Source organism: Eriocheir sinensis, chromosome 49 (genome assembly GCF_024679095.1).
Source record: "Eriocheir sinensis breed Jianghai 21 chromosome 49, ASM2467909v1, whole genome shotgun sequence".
Classification (NCBI taxonomy): Eukaryota; Metazoa; Arthropoda; class Malacostraca; order Decapoda; family Varunidae; genus Eriocheir; species Eriocheir sinensis.
In genome coordinates this window covers 11,283,468-11,302,959 of record NC_066557.1, presented here as the reverse complement: position 1 = coordinate 11,302,959, position 19,492 = coordinate 11,283,468, and the positions used below count along the sequence as shown (strand labels likewise).

The window sequence follows — 19,492 nt, the reverse complement described above, 5'->3', positions numbered from 1 at the left end:
TTGGTTCATTTCTTATTCCAATTTATAACTAACTAATCTATGCTTCGTTTCCTTGTTCTTTCCAGGTATTTCTTTTAATTAGCTTTTATGCTCTCGTCTTTTGGGTACTTTCTAATTCCAATCTATCTTAACCCTTAATCATTCTTCGTTCTATTATTTTCTGAGTTATTTCTTTTCAATAACTTAACTTCTGTACTTATTTTTTGGTACTTTTCTTATTTCAATTTATAACTAACAAATATTCTTTGTTCGCTTATTTTCGAGGTATTTCTTTGATATCTTGTATGCTATCGTTTTGGTACATTTCTTGTCCCCAATCTGTAACTTCAATCTCTTAATCTATTCATTATGTTTTTTAGTGTATTTAATGTTCAGCACGCCTGTCTTTTGGTAATTTTCTTATTCCAATCTATAAATAACTAATCTATTTTTTGCTTCTAATATTTCTATTTGTTGTTTTATTAGCATGTATGCATGTCTTTTCTGGTTCTAGATAATTAATTATAACTAACTAATCTATTCCTTCCTTATTTTTCCAGGTATTTCTTTTTATTATTTCTATGCTCGTCTTTTTGGTGCTTTTCTTATTCCAATTTATAAATAACTAATCTATTTTTTGCTCTTTATATTTCTATTTATTTGTTTTTATTAACTTGTATGCCTGTCTTTTTTGGTGCTTTTCTTATTTATTTATATAATTTCAACTTTCTTAGGCCAATTTCCTTAATGGTACTGCTTCAAACCTAATGATTTTCACTATTGCCCAAATGTATATTATCCAACCAGATTTTTGCTTGCTTTCGACTATCAAAACTTAATTACATACATAAAACAGTTCAAATTATAACTGTATTCATATTTTCTTGATAATTTCTTTAGTATTGATTTCCACTGTAAAATATATTATATTTGTTTTTGTCTTTTTAAGCTCAAACTGAGTATAATCTATTCTTTTCACTTATATTTCTAGTTATTTCTTTTTATTAGCCTTGTATAAATCTTTTGGTGCTTTTTCAACGACCAATCTAACTAACTAATCTATTCTTCTTTCATTATTTTCTAGTTATTTCTTTTAGTAACTTCTATGCTCGTCTTTTGGTACTTTCTTATTCCAATCTGGCCAGCAATCTATTCTTCTCCTTATTTTTCTAGTTGATTTTTACGTAACTTCATGCTTTATATTTTGTGCTTTTTCTGATTCGAATCTTTAACAAATGACTAATCTATTCCTTTTTTTTATCTTCCAGAGTACTGCTTTTTTATTATTTCCTTTACCAATCTTTTGGGTGCTTTCTTATTCCAATTCTAACTAACTTCAATCTATTCCTTCTTGTATTTCCAGGTATTTATTTTATAATTTCTATAACAAATCTTTTGGTGCTCTTGTTCAATTTATAAATAACCTAATCTATTCCTTTAACTTATTTTCCAGGTATTTATTTTTTATCATTTCTGTAGTCGTCTCTTTTGGTGCTTTTATTCCAATTTATATTAACTAATCTATTCCTTCCTTATTTTCATGTATTTATTTTTATTATTTCCTGCTCGTCTTTTGAACATTTATTAATTTATAACCTTTAAATCTATCCTTCGTTCCTTCTTCCATTATTTCTTAATTAACTTGCCATGCTCGTCTTTTTGGATGCTTTCTGTTCGATCTATAACTAACTAATCTATTCTTGATTCCTTATTTTTCTGATTATTCCTTTCAGTAGCTTCTATGCTTGTCTTTTGGTACACTTTTCTTATTCAATTTATAACCTTCTTCGTATTTTGTTCATATTTTGGTATTTCTTTTATTAACTTGTAATGCTCAATTTTTTTGGTACATTTCTTATCTGATGCATAACTAACTAATCTATTCGATATATATTGGTATTTATTAATTTCTGTGCCTGTCTTTGGAAATTTCTTATTCCAATCCATAAATATTAATCTATTTTTTGCCTTATATTTCTATTTATTTGTTTTATTAACTATGTATGTCTTTTAAGTTTTCTGATTCAATTTATATTCTTTTAATCTATTCCTTCCTTATTTTCCAGGTATTTCTTTATTATTCTACTTGTCTTTTGGTGCTTTTCTTATTCCAATTTATAATATAATCTATTTCATATTTTTCAGGTATTTCTTTTTATTATTCAATACTTGTCTTTTTTGGTGCTTTTCTTATTCAATTTATAATAATGATATTCATCATATTTTTCCAGGTATTTTATTATTTCTATACTCGTCTTTTGGTTTTCTTTTTCCAATTTATAAATAAGCTAATCTATTCCTTCTTATTTTTGAATGTTCTTTTCACATTATTTCTATGTCGTCTTTTGGTGCTTTTCTTATTCAATTATAATAACAATCTATTCTTCCCTTATTTTTCTGGTATTTCTTTTTATTATTTCAATGCTCGTCTTTTTTGGTGCTTTTCTTATTGGTATAAATAACTAATCTATTCTTCATGATATTTTCCAGGTATTTCTTTTTATTAACTGTCTATGCTTTTTTGGTACTTTCATTATAATTTATAAGTTATTCTATTCGTCTATATTAATAGTCATTTCTTTTATTAACTTGTGCTTTTCTTATTCCAATTTAGATTGAAATAACAACCAATATAGAAATAAGAAAAATTAAAGTATGATTAGTTATAAGAAGAATACCAAAAAGACGAGCATAGTTAAAAAAGAAAATATAGAAAATATGGAAAGGAATAGATTGTTAGTTATAAATTTGAGAATAAGAAAGCACCAAAAAAGACAGGCATAGAAGTTAATAAAAGAAATAAACCTCTGGAAAAACAAGGAGAAGAATAGATTAGTTAGTTATAAATTGAATAAGAAAAGTACCAAAAAGACGAGCATAGAAATTAATAAAAAGAAATACCTGAAAAATAAGGAAAGAATAGATTAGTTAGTTATAAATTGAATAAGAAAAGCACCAAAAAGACGAGCATACAAGTTAATAAAAGAAATAGGAAAATAAGGATACAAAAGAATAGATTAGTTAGTTATAAATTGAGAATAAGAAAAGTAAAAGACGAGAAAGACAAGCAATAAAAAAAGAAATAACTAGGAAAATAAGGAACGAAGAATAGTATTATTTAGTTATAAATTGAATAAGAAAAGACCAAAAAACAAGCATAGAAGTTAATTGAAAAGAAATAACTAGAAACTATAAGGAACGAATAGATTAGTTAGTTATAAATTGGAATAAGAAAATACCAAAAGACGCATATAATAAAGAAATACCTGAAAAATAGGAAAATAGATTAGTTAGTTATAATTGAATAAAATAACTACCAATATAGTTCATAAAAACAAATAGAAATACAATATAAACTTGATTAGTTAGTTATAGATTGAATGAAAGAACAAATAAAAAGACAAGCATAGAATTAATAAAAATAAATAGAAAATAAGGAACGAAGTGTTAGTTAGTTATAGACTGAATAAGAACTAAAAGACGAAGAAGGTAATGAAAAGAAATTTCTTTTAATATACTTCGTCTTTATTAGTTATATTGAATAAATAACTAAAAGACGATTTCCTTAATTAATAAAAGAAAATCTAATAAGGAAAATTATCTTTTAGTTATATTTCTTAATCAAAAATAACGTAACTAATAATAACTAAAGATTAATTTCTATTAAATCTTTATAACTAAAGCAGGTACTTTTCTTATTCTAATTTATAAAAAATAATCTAGAAATAAGGAATAGATTAGTTTTTTATTATAAATTGAATAAGAAAAGCTTTTAAAAAGACTTTACATAATGTTAATGAAAAGAAATCACTAGAATAAAAATAAGGAAAATAGATTTTAATTAGTTATAGATTGAATAAGAAAAGAATACCAAAAAGTACAGAAAGTTAATAAAAAGAAATAACTAAAAAATATAAGAAAGAATAGATTAGTTAGCTTATAAATTGAATAAGAAAGCACCAAAAAGACGAACATACGAATTAATAAAAGAAATAACTGGAAAATAAGGAAGGAAGAATAGATTAGTTATTTATAGATTGAATAAGAAAAGCACCAAAAAGACAAGCATAAGTTAATAAAAGAAATAAATAGAAAAATAAGGAACGAAGAATAGATTAGTTATTATAGATTGAATACAGAAAAGTACCAAAAAGACATATAGAATAATAAAATGACTAGAAAATAAGTGAACGAATAGATTATTAGTTATAGATTGAATAAAAAAGCACCAAAAGACAAGCATAGAAGTTAATAAAAAGAAATACCTAGGAAAATAAGGAAGAGAAATAGATTAGTTAGTTATAAATTGAATAAGAAAAGTACCAAAAAGACAAGGCATAGAAGTTAATAAAAGAAATACCTAGAAAATATGGAACGAAGAATAGATTAGTTACTTATATATTCGAATAAGAAAAGCACCAAAAAAGAAAAGCATAGAAGTTAATTTAAAAAAATAACTAGAAAATATAAGGAAAGAAAAATTTATTAGTTAGTTATAAATTGGAATAAGAAAAGCACTAATAAAGACAGGCAAAGAAGTTAATAAAAAAAGAAATACCTGGAAAAATAAGAAATGAAAAATAGATTAGTTAGAAGAATAGATTAGTTAGTTATAGATTGAAATAAGAAAAGACAGCATAGTTAATTTAAAGAAATAACTAGAAAAATAAGGAACGAAGAATAGATTAGTTAGTTATAAATTGGAATAAGAAATAACCAAAAAAGACGAGAATAGAAGTTAATAAAAGAAATAGAAAAATAAGGAAGGAAAAATAGATTAGTTAGTTATAGATTGTAAGAAAAGTACCAAAAGACGAGCATAGAAGTTAATGAAAAGAAATAAATAGAAAATATAAGGAAAGAAGAATAGATTAGTTAGTTATAAATTGAATAAGAAAAGCAAAAAGACAAGCATAGAAGTTAATAAAAGAATCTGGAAAAATAAGGAATGAAGAAGAATAGATTAGTTAGTTATAGATTGAATAAGAAGTACTAAAAAGACGAAGCATAGAAGTTAATAAAAGAAATAAATCTGGAAAAAATAAGGAAAGAAGAATAGATTAGTTAGTTATAAATTGGAATAAGCAAATCATCAAAAAGACGAACATAGAAGTTAATAAAAGAAATAACTAGAAAATAAGAGGAACGAAGGATAGATTAGTTAGTTATAGATTGGAATAAGCAAATCATCAAAAAGACGAACATAGAAGTTAATAAAAGAAATAACTAGAAAATATAAGGAAAGAAAAATAGATTAGTTAGTTATAAATTGGAATAAGAAAAGCACCAAAAAGATAGAAGCACAAAAAATAAATAACTAGAAAATAGAAAAAAGAAAGAAGAATAGATTAGTTTATAAAATTGAATAAGAAAAGTACCAAAAAAGACATAGCATATAAGTTAATAGAAAAAGAAATAACGGAAAAAATAAGGAAACGAAAATAGATTAGTTATAAATTGGAATAAGAAAAGCACTAAAAAAGACAAGCATACAAGTTAATAAAAAGAAATAACTAGAAAATAAGGAACGAAGAATAGATTAGTTAGTTATAGATTGAATAAGAAAAGTACCAAAAAGACAGAGCATAGAAGGTTAGAAAAAAAGAAATAACTAGAAAAATAAGGAAAGAAGAATAAATTAGTTATTTATAGATTGAATAAGAAAAGTACTAAAAGATTCAGAGGTTAATAGAATTAACTAGAAAATAAGGAAACAGATAATTAATATTATAATTGAATAAAGAAGAATAGATTAGTTAGTTATAGATTGGAAATAATAAACACCAAAAAGACAAGCATACAAGTTAATAAATACTAGAAAAAATAGGGAACGAGAAAATAGATTAGTTAGTTATAAATTGGAATAAGAAAAGCACCAAAAGACATGTACCAGAAGTTAATAAAAAGAAATAACTAGGAATAATAGATTAGTTAGTTATATGGAATAAGAAAGTACCAAAGAGAACATACAGTAATAAAAGAAATACTGGAAAAATAAGTTAAGAAGAATAGATTATTTATTATAACTTGAATAAGAAAAGCACTAAAAAAAGACACACATGTTAATAAAAGAAATTATTTCTAAAAATAAGGAACGAAGAATAGACTGTTATAATTCAATAACTAAATCTATTCTTCATCTATATTCCAGTTTTCTTTTTATTAAATTGATGTTCTTTTGTGTTCTTATTCCAATTTATAAACTAATTCATTTTCTGTTCCTTATTTTTCATTCTTTTATTAACTTCTATGCTATCTTTTAGCTTTTCTTATTCCAATAATTCATAACTATTCTTCCATTTTCAGGTATTTCTAATTATTAACTTGTATTCTTTTTCTATTCCAATTCTATAACTAACTATTCTTATTCTTCCTTATATTTTCATTTCTTTTAATAACTTCTATGCATGATTCCAATTATAACTAATCTAATCTATTCTCTTCCTTCCTTTTATTTATTATTTTATTAACTTGTGCTTCAGTTTTTTGCTTTTCATTCCACCTATAATTCAACTAATTCATTCTTCGTTCCTATTTTTTCTAGTTATTTCTTTTCATTAACTCTATGCTTCGTCTTCTTTTCTTTCATTTATAATAACTAATCTCATCTATTTTTCAGCTATTCTTTTATTAACTGTATGTTTTCTTTTTTCTTTTCTTATCCATTATAACCAATATATTTTTTCTTCCATATTTTCATTTTACTTTTATTCTTCTATGCTTGTTTTTGGTACTTTCTTTTAGTTATCTACAACTAATCATCGTTCTTTCTTTTTCATATTTTTCATTAACCCTTGCTCGTTTTTAGTGTTTTATTTATTCCAATAACCAAAATCATTCATCTTCGTTCATATATAAGTTATTTCATTTATTAACATAAAATTAGTTAGTCTTTCAGATTCTTTGAATAAGAAATTACCCAAAAAAGACAAGGCATAGAACGTTCCTTATTTTTTCTAGTTATTTTTTTATTAATAGTGTCTTTTTATAATTTTCTTATAAATTGAATGGAAGAAAAGTTATAAAGTTATTTTCTTCTGGAATTTTTTTACTAAATTTAATTATATTCATAGTACTTTGTACTTTTCTTTATAAAATAATATAACGAAATTGAATAAGAAAAGAACATTAGTTACTTGTAATATAGATTGGAATTAGAAGATTAATAAGACCAAGTATAAAACGAGCATAAATAAAAGAAATACTCCTGGATATATAAGGAAAGAATAGATTATTTAGTTATATATTGTAATAAGAAAAGTACCAAAAAGACGAGCATAGAAGTTAATAAAAAGAAATAAGAAGAAAAATAAGGAACGAAGAATAGATTAGTTAGTTATAAATTGGAATAATAAAATTACCAAAAGACGAGTACAAGAAGTTAATAAAAGAATAACTAGAAAAATAAGGAACGAAGAATAGATTAGTTAGTTATAGATTGAATAAGAACAGAACCAAAAAAGACAGTATAGAAGTTAATAAAAGAAATAAGTAGAAAATATGAACGAAGAATAGATTAGTTAGTTATAAAATTGAATAAGAAATGCACCAAAAAGACAAGCATAGAAGTAAATGAAAAGAAATAACTAGAAAAATAAGGAACGAAAATAGATTAGTTATTTATAGATTGAATAAGCAAAGAACCAAAAAGACAAGCATATAGAAGTTAATAAATACTAGAAAATATGAACGAAGAATAGATTAGTTAGTTATAAATTGAATAAGAAAAAGCACCAAAAAGACAAGCATAGAAGTTAATTAAAAGAAATAAATAGAAAAATATAAGGAAAGAATAGATTAGTTAGTTATAAATTGAATAAGAAAAGCACTAAAAAGACAAGCATAGAAGTTATTAAAAGAAATAACTAGAAAATATAAGGAACGAAGAATAGATTAGTTAGTTATAGATTGGAATAATGAAAACTTCTAAAAAGACGAGCATAGAAGTAAATAGAAAAAAAATATGGAAAGAAGAATAGATTAGTTATTTATAAATTAGAATAATAAAAGCACCAAAAAGACGAGCATAGAAGTCAATAAAAGAAATAATAGAGAAGAAGAATAGATTAGTTAGTTATAAGATTGAATAAGAAAAGCACCAAAAAGAATAGAAGCATAGAAGCAATAAAAAAAGAAAAAATAAGGAAACGAAGAATAGATTAGTTAGTTACTTATATAGATTGAATAAGAAAAGTACCAAAAAAGACGAGCATACAAGTTAATGAAAAGAAATAACTAGAAAATATGGAACGAAGAATAGATTAGTTAGTTATAGATTGAATAAAAAGCACCAAAAGACAGGCATATAGAAGTTAATGAAAAGAAATAACTAGAAAAATAGGGAAAGAATAGATTAGTTAGTTATAAATTGGAATAAGAAAAGTACCAAAAAGACGAGCATTGAAGTTAATAAAAAGAAATAAGAAGAACAATAAGGAACGAGGAATAGATTACTTAGTTATAAATTGGAAAAAGAAAAGTATCAAAAAGACGGGCATAGAAGTTAATGAAAAGAAATACCTGGAAAAATAAGGGAAGAATAGATTAGTTAGTTATAAATTGGAATAAGAAAAGAACCAAAAAGACGAGCATAATTAATGAAAAGAAATACCTGGAAAAATAAGGGAAGAATAGATTAGTTAGTTATAAATTGAAATAAGAAAAGCACCAAAAAGACGACCATACAAGTTAATAAAAAGAAATAACTAGAAAATATAAAGAAAGAAGAATATATTAGTTAGTTATAAATTGGAATAAGAAAAGAACTAAAAAAGACGAGCATACACGTTAATAAAAAGAAATAAGAAGAAAAATAAGGAAAGAAAAATAGTTTGATTAGTTATAGATTGGGAAAAGAAAAGCACCAAAAAGACGAGCATAGAAGTTAATAAAAGAAATAACTAGAAAATATAAGGAAAAGAATAGATTAGTTAGTTATAGATTGAATAAGAAAAGTACCAAAAAGACATAGAAGTTAATAAAAGAAATAACGAAAATAAAAAAGAATAGATTAGTTAGTTATAATCTTGAATAAAAAAAAAGTACCAAAAAGACAGGCATAGATGTTAATGAAAAGAAATAACAAGAAAATATAAGGAAAGAATAATAGATTAGTTAGTTATAGATTGGAATAAGAAAAGTATTAAAAAACATGAGCATAGAAGTTAATGAAAAGAAATAACTAGAAAAATAAGGGAAGAATAGATTAGTTAGTTATAGATTGGAATAAGAAAAGTGCCAAAAAGACGAGCATACAAGTTAATAAAAAGAAATAACTAAAAAAATAAGGAAAGAAGAATAGATTAGTTAGTTATAGATTGAATAAGAAAACCACCAAAAAGACGAGCATACAAGTTAATAAAAAGAAATAACTAGAAAAATATAAGGAAAAAGGAATAGATTAGTTAGTTATAGATTGATAATAAAAAGAAATAACAAGAAAATAAGGAACGAAGAATAGATTAGTTAGTTATAAATTGGAATAAGAAAAGTACCAAAAAGACGAGCATAGAAGTTAATGAAAATATATAACTAGAAAATAAGGAACGGAGAATAGATTAGTTAGTTATAAACTGGAATAAGAAAAATACCAAAAAGACGAGCATAGAAGTTAATGAAAATATATAACTAGAAAATAAGGAACGAAGAATAGATTAGTTAGTTAGTTATAGATTGAATAAGAAAAGTACCAAAAAGACAAGAAAGTTAATGAAAAGAAATAACTAGAAAATAAGGAAAGAAGAATAGATTAGTTAGTTATAAATTGGAATAAGAAAAGTACTAAAAAAGACAAGCATAGAAGTTAATAAAAGAAATAACTAGAAAATAAAGGAAAGAAGAATAGATTAGTTAGTTATAAATTGAATAAGAAAAGCATACCAAAAAGACGAGCATAAAAGTTAATAAAAAGAAATAAGAAGAAAAATAAGGAACGAAGAATAGATTAGTTAGTTATAGATTGGAATAAGAAAAGAACCAAAAAAGACAAGCATTCAAGTTAATGAAAGAAATAACTAGAAAATACAAGGAACGAAGAATAAATTAGTTAGTTATAGATTGGAATAAGAAAAGTACCAAAAAGACGAGCATACAAGTTAATAAACAGAAATACCTGGAAAAATAAGGAACGAAGAATAGATTAGTTAGTTAAAGTCTGGAATAAAGAAAAGTACCAAAAAGACGAGCATAGAAGTTAATGAAAAGAAGTAAATAGAAAATATAAGGAAAGAAGAATAGATTAGTTAGAAATTGAATAAGAAAGCACCAAAAAAGACAAGCATACAAGTTAATAAAAAGAAATAACTAGAAAATATAAGGAACGAAGAATAGATCAGTTAGTTATAAATTGGAATAAGAAAAGAACTCAAGAAGACGAGCATAGAAGTTAATAAAAAGAAATGACTAGAAAATATAAGAAAAGAATAGATTAGTTAGTTATTGATTGGAATAAGAAAAGTACCCAAAAGACGAGCATACGAATTAATAAAAAGAAATATTTGGAAAAATAAGGAAAGAATAGATTAGTTAGTTATAGACTGAAATAAGAGAAGCACCAAAAAGACAAGCATAGAAGTTAATAAAAAGAAATAACTAGAAAAATATTAGGAAAGAGAAATATTTTAGTTAGTTATAGATTGGAATAAGAAAAGTACCAAAAAAAGACGAGCATAGAAGTTAATAAAGAGAAATAACTAGAAAAATATCAGGAAAGAGAAATATATTAGTTAGTTATAGATTGGAATAAGAAAAGTACCAAAAAAACACGAGCATAGAAGTTAATAAAAAGAAATAACTAGAAAAATAAGGAAAAAAAAATTAGATTAGTTAGTTATAAATTGGAATAAGAAAAGTACCAAAAAAAGACGAGCATAGAAGTTAATAAAAGAAATACCTCGAAAGTAAGGAACGAAGAATAGATTAGTTCATTATAAATTGAAATAAGAAAAGCACTAAAAAAATAAGCAACAAGTTAATGAAAAGAAATAACTAGACAAATAAGGAACGAAGGATACATTAGTTAGTTATAGATTGGAATAAGAAAAGCACAAAAAAGATAAGCATACAAGTTAATGAAAAGAAATACCTGGAAAATATAACGAACGAAGAACAGATTACTTAGTTATAGATTGGAATAAGAAAAGCACAAAAAAGATAAGCATACAAGTTAATAAAAAGAAATACCTGGAAAATATAACGAACGAAGAATAGATTAGTTAGTTATAGATTGCAATAAGAAAAGCACCAAAAAACGAGCGTAGATGTTAATAAAAAGAAATGACTAGAAAATATAAGGAACGAAGAATAGATTAGTTAGTTATAGATTGCAATAAGAAAAGCACCAAAAAAACGAGCGTAGATGTTAATAAAAAGAAATGACTAGAAAATATAAGGAACGAAGAATAGAATGCAGGGAAAGAAATAAGGAGACGAAAAATAGCCTAATTCACTTTGCTCTATGAGATGAAAGTATTTATTTCAACCCTGGTTCAAAGACTGCTGAGAAAAGCGATGATAAGTAAACCGTGTTATGAACATTTCGGAGCTGTCTTGTGACTTCAACTCATCACATTTCCTTTATGTTTTATTTTATCGAGTTTAGATAAATATAAATTAGTTGCGCAATTACTGCTGAGTCCAACGGTACCAACTAAAGCGGTCTGTCGTGAATAAGAGACGAGATATAACGAAGAAATTACAAGTGTGTAGCGTCACGGCGGACATGTGAGTGAGGGAGGGCTGCAGCCAATCACAGGAGCCGTAACAAACGCTGAACAGATGAACAGACTCCCTAAACAGACTATAACACCAGTACTTATACTAATACCAACAGTAATACCAATACTAATACAAATACCAAAACTAATATGAATACCAATACTACTACTACTACTACTATTACTATTACTACTACTACTACTACTGCTACTACTACTACTACTACTACAAATAATAATGATAATAATAATAATAATAATTGCGCTGACGATACAAGACCATTTTCTCAAAGTTTGGGTGAGATGAGTAACAAATTTTGGAAAAGCAAGATTAAAGAGAAAAAAATGACCCCCAAAAATGATTAATGTGGCCCCCGAGAGAGAGAGAGAGAGAGAGAGAGAGAGAGAGAGAGAGAGAGAGAGAGAGAGAGAGAGAGAGAGAGTAATTATAATCAAGACGCCTTTCTTTGTGGAGTGTGTGTGTGTGTGTGTGTGTGTGTGTGTGTGTGTGTGTGTGTGTTTCCCTTCCCTCCCCTTCCCTTTCTTCCTTTTCCCTTACTGTCCATTCTCTCCACTTTCCTCTCATTTCTTTTCTTCCTTTCTCTCCCTTCCTCCCTTTCTCTCTCCCATTCTCCTTCCCTTCTGTCCCTTCCTCCCTTTCTCTCTCCCATTCTCCTTCCCTTCTGTCCCTTCCTCCCTTTCTCTCTCCCATTCTCCTTCCCTTCTGTCCCTTCCTCCCTCCATTCCTCTCCCTTCCAACCGCAGATTAACCTTCTCTCTCTCTCTCTCTCTCTCTCTCTCTCTCTCTCTCTCTCTTAATCACTCTCTTCTTCTAACACACACACACACACACACACACACACTTTCCCCCCACCCACCCCACAAGCACCCTCTCTTACCCTTCCCCTCTCCCCTTTCCCTTACCCCCCACACTACATTCTCCCCCTTCCCCTCACTCCCCCCCAACACACATAAACTCTCTCCCTTACCCCCAAACACACATACAGCACTCCCTCCTTCCCTCTCTCCTTCTCTCTCACCTCCCCCTCTCCCCCACTCACCCACTCCTGTATAATGTTCATAATCCTGGCGGCGGGCTCATCATGGTCAAAGACGTCCACGTAATACAGGAACCTCCTCTCCAGCCAAGGTTCGATGCTGGAGGCGCGTATCCCGTTAGCCAGCATGTACCCCGCGCCCGCCAACTCCAAGCACACGCAGAGCACCAGCAGGACCATGAACTGAGGGGAGGGAAAGAAAGGGCAGGGAAGGGTTAGCATTAGTATGACCATGAACTATTGTGGTAAGGGGTGGGTATAGGATTGCAAAGGGGTGGAATAATGTTGTTAAGAGTTAGATAAGGAAAGTATTCATAGGGGTGGAAAGAAAGGGCGGGAAAGGGTTAGTATTAGTATGACCATGAACAACAGAGGTAAGGAAAAGTATGCAGGAGGAAAAAGTATGCAAAGGAAAGGAAAGAAAGAATGGTTGTTAAGAGTTAGATAAGGAGTATGATGCCCATGAACTGAAGGGAAAGTAAGAAAGGGCGGGAAAGGGTTAGTATCAGTATGACCATGAACTTTAGAGGTAAGGAAAAGTATGCAGGCGGAAAAGTATGCAAAGGAAAGCAAAGAAAGAATGGAAGGAATAAACGAAAAAAGAAATGAAAGAATGATTGACAGAGAAATAAATAGCGTGAAAAAGGAATAGATTAAGAAAGGGTGGGAATAGGGCTGGAAAAGGGGTTAAATAATGTTGTTAAGAGTTAGATTAGGTGTAAGCATGGTGGCTAAAGGCCTGAAAAGTGTTAGATAAGGTTAGGAAGGGTTGAATTAAGCTTGGAAATGACTGTGACTGGAAATGACTGTTAAGAGTTAGATTAGGTGTAAGTATGTTAGCTAAAGGCCTGAAAAGTGTTAGATAAGGTTAGGATGGGTTGAATTATGCTTGGAAATGACTGTGACTGGAAATGACTGTTAAGAGTTAGATTAGGTGTAAGTATGTTAGCTAAAGGCCTGAAAAGTGTTAGATAAGGTTAGGAAGGGTTGAATTATGCTTGGAAATGACTGTGACTGGAAATGACTGTTAAGAGTTAGATTAGGTGTAAGTATGTTAGCTAAAGGGCTGAAAAAGTGTTAGATAAGGTTAGGAAGGGTTGAATTAAGCTTGGAAATGACTGTTCTTTGTTTTGGATGGCTAAAAGGGATTGGAAAGTATTATAGTGTTGAGAAAGTTGAGTTATGACTGTTAAGAGTTAGATTAGGTGTAAGTATGTTAGCTAAAGGCCTGAAAAGTGTTAGATAAGGTTAGGATGGGTTGAATTAAGCTTGGAAATGACTGTTCTTTGTTTTGGATGGCTAAAAGGGATTGGAGAGTATTATAGTGTTGAGAGATTTGAGTTATTGTCGTTTGAAGGAAAAGGGGATCTTGTGATACGAGCGTAGGGAAGGTTCAATGGGGTTCAAGAATACTCTAAGAGGTTCTAAGGGATTGCAATAGGTTATAAGGAGTTCTAACGGGTTCTCTTGGGTTGAAATGAGTTCTAATGGGTTTTGAAGCTTGACTCACCGCCCCCAGCATGCCAATCCTCCGCTGGTAGGCTCCGCAGATGCCGAAGAAGGACTGAAGCATGACCAACGCGCCGGCCGCCATGAGAATGTACACCCCGGTCCAGTAGTGCTCCATACCTAAGTCCTGCACCCAGTACTTGAAGGTTGTGTCCAGCGTGATCCAGAACCCCAGGGACACCATGGCCGCGCCGAGGACCTGGGGGAGACACCGAGGGGAAAGGGGGTGAGTGGGGAGGACACGAGAGAGAGGTAGAGATAGAGAAGTAGAAAGAGAAAGAGATAAATGAAAATAGATGGAAAAACGATAGAAATAACAAGGATAGATAGAGAGATAAACAGATAAGTCAAGATATAGATAGAGAAATAGGAAGAGAAATAGATGAATGAAAATAAAGATAGAAAAACAATAGAAATAACAAAGATAGATAGAGAGATAAACAGATAAGTCAAGATATAGACAGAGAAATAGGAAGAGAAATAGATGAATGAAAATAAAGATAGAAAAACAACAGAAATAACAAAGATAGATAGAGAGATAAACAGAGAAGTCAGGATACATAGACAGTGAAATAGGAAGATAAATAGATGAATGAAAATAAAGATAGAAAAAGATAGAAATAATAGATAGAATAGAAAGATAGATAGTGAAAGATAGATTTAAGTAGTTTGATGAGCTAAATAGGAAAATAAATGTAGAAAAAAAATAAAGAAAGGGATGATAGATAGAAAGATTGATTGACAGATAGATAAATGAATAGACAGGGATACATAGATAGATAAAAATAGATATAGAGGTAGGATGAATTGAGATGAGTTAGCCGTACTGTTAAATAGATTGATAGATAGATAGATAGGTATATTGATAGATAGAAAGATACATACATACATACATACATACATACATACATAAACATACATATAGGCATCCTTGCATCTTTTTTTTCCTTTGATCTGCTTCCTTTGATGTAAAAAAAGATAAATAGATAGACAGATAGATAGATAGATAGATAGATAGATAGATAGATAGATAATAGAATACAGTAGATCAGGGTGAATTAGTAGGGAGATTAGGGTAATATAGGGGGCTTGAGAGAGAGAGAGAGAGAGAGAGAGAGAGAGAGAGAGAGAGAGAGAGAATGGAGGGAGAAAACACACCAAAAAAGAAAAAAAAGAAACAAACAAACACACAGCAAAGCACACACACACACACACACACACACACACAAACAGACACACACACACACACACACACACACACACACAAACAGACACACAGACACACAGACAAAGAGAATCGAACCGAATGTCCCAATCTTCTTAATACCACGGCTGGGCGGATCTCAATGCTACAGGAGGAGGAGGAGAAGGAGGAGGAGGAGGAGGAAGACTAAGGAGGCTGGAGAAGGTGAACGTGGTAAGAGGAGGAGGAGGAGGAGGAGGAGGAGGAGGAAGATAAAAGAGGTAACAGATGGATAAGGAGGAAGAAGAAGAGGAAAGAGGTAAGATGAAAGGAAGAGGAGGAGGAGGAGGAGGAGGAGGAAGAGGATGAAAGAGATAACAGAAGGAAAAAGAGGAGGAAGAGGAAGGAGGAAGAAAATAAAGAGGAGGAGGAGGAGAGAGAAGAAAGGAGAGAAAAGAGGAGGGGAAGAAAAAGGGAGAAGGTGAAAGAGAAGAAAAGGAATAAAAAAATAGAAAAGAGAAAAGGGAAGAGGAGAAAAGAGAGAAATAAAGAAGAGGGGAAGGAGAGGAGAGAAGGAAAAAGAAGAGGGGTCGAAAAATGAGGGAAGAGAAGAAGGGAAAGAGAGAGAGAAAGGGAAGAAGGGAGAAAGGGAGAGAATGTAATATCACTTGCATATTCCGTGTGTGTGTGGGTGGAAGGAGGAGGAGGAGGAAGAGGAGGAGGAGGAGGAGGAGGAGGAGGAGGAGGAGGAGGAGCTATCAGAGAGAGAGAGGAGAAGAGAGAGAGGAAGAGAGGAGAGAGAGAGAGAGAGAGAGAGAGAGAGAGAGAGAGAGAGAGAGAGAGAGAGAGAGAGAGAGAGAGAGAGAGAGAGAGAGAGAGGAGAGAGAGATGTTATGTAGTAGATAGTTCAGTAGTAAGGACAGAGAGAGAGAGAGAGAGAGAGAGAGAGAGAGAGAGAGAGAGAGACTAGAGAGAGAGAGAGAGAGAGAGTAGTAGTAGTAGTAGTAGTAGTAGTAGTAGTAGTAGAGAGAGAGAGAGAGAGAGAGAGAGCATTGTAAGTTCGTGATTGCGTGAACATCAACTTCATATTTTCAGTGTATACAAAAAACAAACCCTCAAGTCTTTTTAAATGAAGCGCATCGATACCTACCATATAGCGCACGAAAGAAGAATTTGTACATCGAACAGTAAAATCTGATCATACTGGAACGATTCATAGCCTTTCAGATACCCATATTTCATCTCCTTCAGGTATGTATTAAAGTGACATACGACTTTGCAGGTGTCTATACATAAGGAATTTTGATGTGTAGGATGTAATAAATAGCATGGATAGCTTATAGCCCAGCGTTGCCAAATTATCGTACACACCGTCCTGCATTTTCGTAGTTTCTGACTGATATCTGTAGCAAAACAAACAAACAAACATCAATAAATAACAGTTTTAACGTTAACTTTAATATTCTTTCGTTATTTGTGTAGGTACGAGAGTTTGAGGCTAAAAAAATGATAAATACAATGTGGTGAATACGATAATCTGGCAACGCTGTTATAGCCAAATACTCGAAATAGCCTCGCATCGCATTCAACAGTTATTATTTACTATTTCATGTTATTTAGATTATTACTCATTATTATCCTTTATTTGCATTTCCAGAGCCAGGTGTCTTTTAATATACCTGAAATGAGGTATTAATCAATCTGAAAAAAAACACAGATCGTTCGAGTATGATGTGACTATGTGATTTGATACAAGGTTGTCTTTTTGTTTGCTTGTATGTTATATTAGCGATGCAAACGACTGAGTTATTTACTGTATACTAGTAGTAGTAGTAGTAGTAGTAGTAGTAGTAGTAGTAGTAGTAATAATAATAATAATAATCCTCCTAACCACAATCTCGAAACTCATACTAATCAAACTTTAGGAGGAGGAGGAGGAGGAGGAGGAGGAAAACTTGATAGGCTGGAGAAGAAAAAAATGGGGAAAAATGAAACAAGAGGAAAGTGGAGGAGGGAGGGAGGGAGAGAGGGGGAGAGAGAGAGAGAGAGGAGAAGCCATGCAAGTTTATGTTTGAGAAGATGGAAGGAGGAGGAGGAGGAAGAAGAAGGGAAGAAGAAGAGGAGGAAAAAGGAGGGAAGACTTAATCATTCTCTCTAAGTTGTGTTTAAGTTGGAGAGAAAAAGATTGGAGGGAAGTTGTTATGTGGAGAGAGAGAGAGAAGTAAGTAGTTTGTGAGAGGAATACGGGAGCTTACTCTCTCTCTCTCTCTCTCACACACACACACACACACAAACACACCTAATCTTATTTTTCCTCCTCCTCCTCCTCCTCCTCCTCCTCCTCTTCGTGTCCTCAAAAGAAAGGAAGAAAGGAGGAGAATAAAAAAAGAAATTTCCATCTAATTAATCATTTTTCGCGGCCTTTCTTATCATCTTTTCGAGGAGAAAAAGGAGAAAAAGAGGAAGGGAAAGAGTGTGAGAGAAAATGGAGGTGGAGAGAAATGGAGAGGAGAAAATGGAGGAGGAAGAGAGAAAAATATATGATGGAAAAATTCTTGAGAACGTTTTTTTTCCTAATCTTTTTTTGTTTATTTTGACACGCTCAAGTTCAAGGGCTAAGGTGACGAAGATGAGCACCGAGGTAACGCCCCGAATTATACCTTTACCTTACCTATTTACCTACCCATTACGTACTTATCCTTACCTACCTGAGCTGCCCTATTCTGTTACCCATTTTCCTTCTCTTTTTCTCTGTTTATTTTGACACGCTCAAGTTCAAGAGGCCAAGGTTACGAAGATGAGCACCGAGGTAACGCCCCTAATTTTACCTTAACCTTACCTATTTACCTACCCATTACCTTACCTACCTGAGCTGCCCTATCCTGTTACCCATTTTACCCATTTACATTATTACATTTTCCCGAGTCGTGTGTTCGAATAAAAACACGAATATTTCAAATTTCAACGAATACGAATACTCCACCCCTGACCTTCCCATAATCCACCTCTCCACCTTTCCTTCCACTTCCCTTCACTCCCTCCCTTATCCACCCCTTCCCTGCACCCTTCCACATCCCCAGACCTTCCCATAATCCACCTCCCCACCTTTCCTTCCACTTCCCTTCATTCCCTCCCTTATCCACCCCTTCCCTGCACCCTTCCACATCCCCTGACCTTCCCATAATCCACTCTCCACCTTTCCTTCCACTTCCCTTCACTTCCTCCCTTATCCACCCCTTCCCTGTACCCTTCCACATCCCCTGACCTTCCCATAATCCACCCCTCCACCTTTCCTTCCACTTCCCTTCACTTCCTCCCTTATCCACCCCTTCCCCCCACCCCTGACCTTCCCATAATCCACCTCTCCACCTTCCCTTCCACTTCCCTCCATTCCCTCCCTTATCCACCCCTTCCCCCCACTCCTGACCTTCCCATAATCCACCTCTCCACCTTCCCTTCCACTTCCCTTCATTTCCTTCCTTATCCACCCTTCCCCCCACCCCTGACCTTCCCATAACCCACCTCTCCACCTTTCCTTCCACTTCCCTTCATTTCCTCCCTTATCCACCCCTTCCCCCCACCCCTGACCTTCCCATAATCCACCTCTCCACCTTTCCTTCCACTTCCCTTCATTCCCTCCCTTCTCCACCCCTTCCCCCCACCCCTGAACCACCTCCTGTCACCCAATTAGTACATTAGCACATGCCATTACATTTCATTAGTCCTAATTTACCTGGTCTAATTCATTTAAGTCCTTCACTATTCTCTGCATTTCTTGTTTATTCATTTTCCTCTCTCTCTCTCTCTCTCTCTCTCTCTCTCTCTAGTTACACCATTTATTTTCTTTGCTCTTCCATTTAACTCATTTTTATCTTCTTTTATTCACTTTTATTCCGTTCTTTGTTCATTCCTTTCTTTCCTTTGTTTGTTTTTCCACTCTCTGCGTCTTCCCTTCTTTATCTAATTTTCTGTTATATTATTTTTCTGTTTATACTTTTTTCTATACTCTCCTTCTTTGTTTGTTTTTGTATGTAGTTTTATCTCTGTTT

The 19,492-nt window shown here is 31.3% G+C and overlaps 1 protein-coding gene across 3 annotated transcripts in view; it reads right to left on the bottom strand.

Annotated features, from left to right (window-relative positions):
- LOC126981918 (tetraspanin-2A-like) overlaps window positions 1–19,492 on the bottom strand; it is an 89,312-nt gene that overhangs the window by 66,705 nt on the left and 3,115 nt on the right. For all 3 annotated transcript variants that reach the window (XM_050833584.1, XM_050833585.1, XM_050833586.1), the window contains exons 3-4: window positions 14,262–14,459; window positions 12,755–12,934 (exon numbers count right to left, since the gene is read on the bottom strand). In XM_050833584.1, coding sequence (XP_050689541.1) covers window positions 12,755–12,934; window positions 14,262–14,459 — 378 coding nt within the window. The remainder of the gene's footprint in view (window positions 1–12,754; window positions 12,935–14,261; window positions 14,460–19,492) is intronic.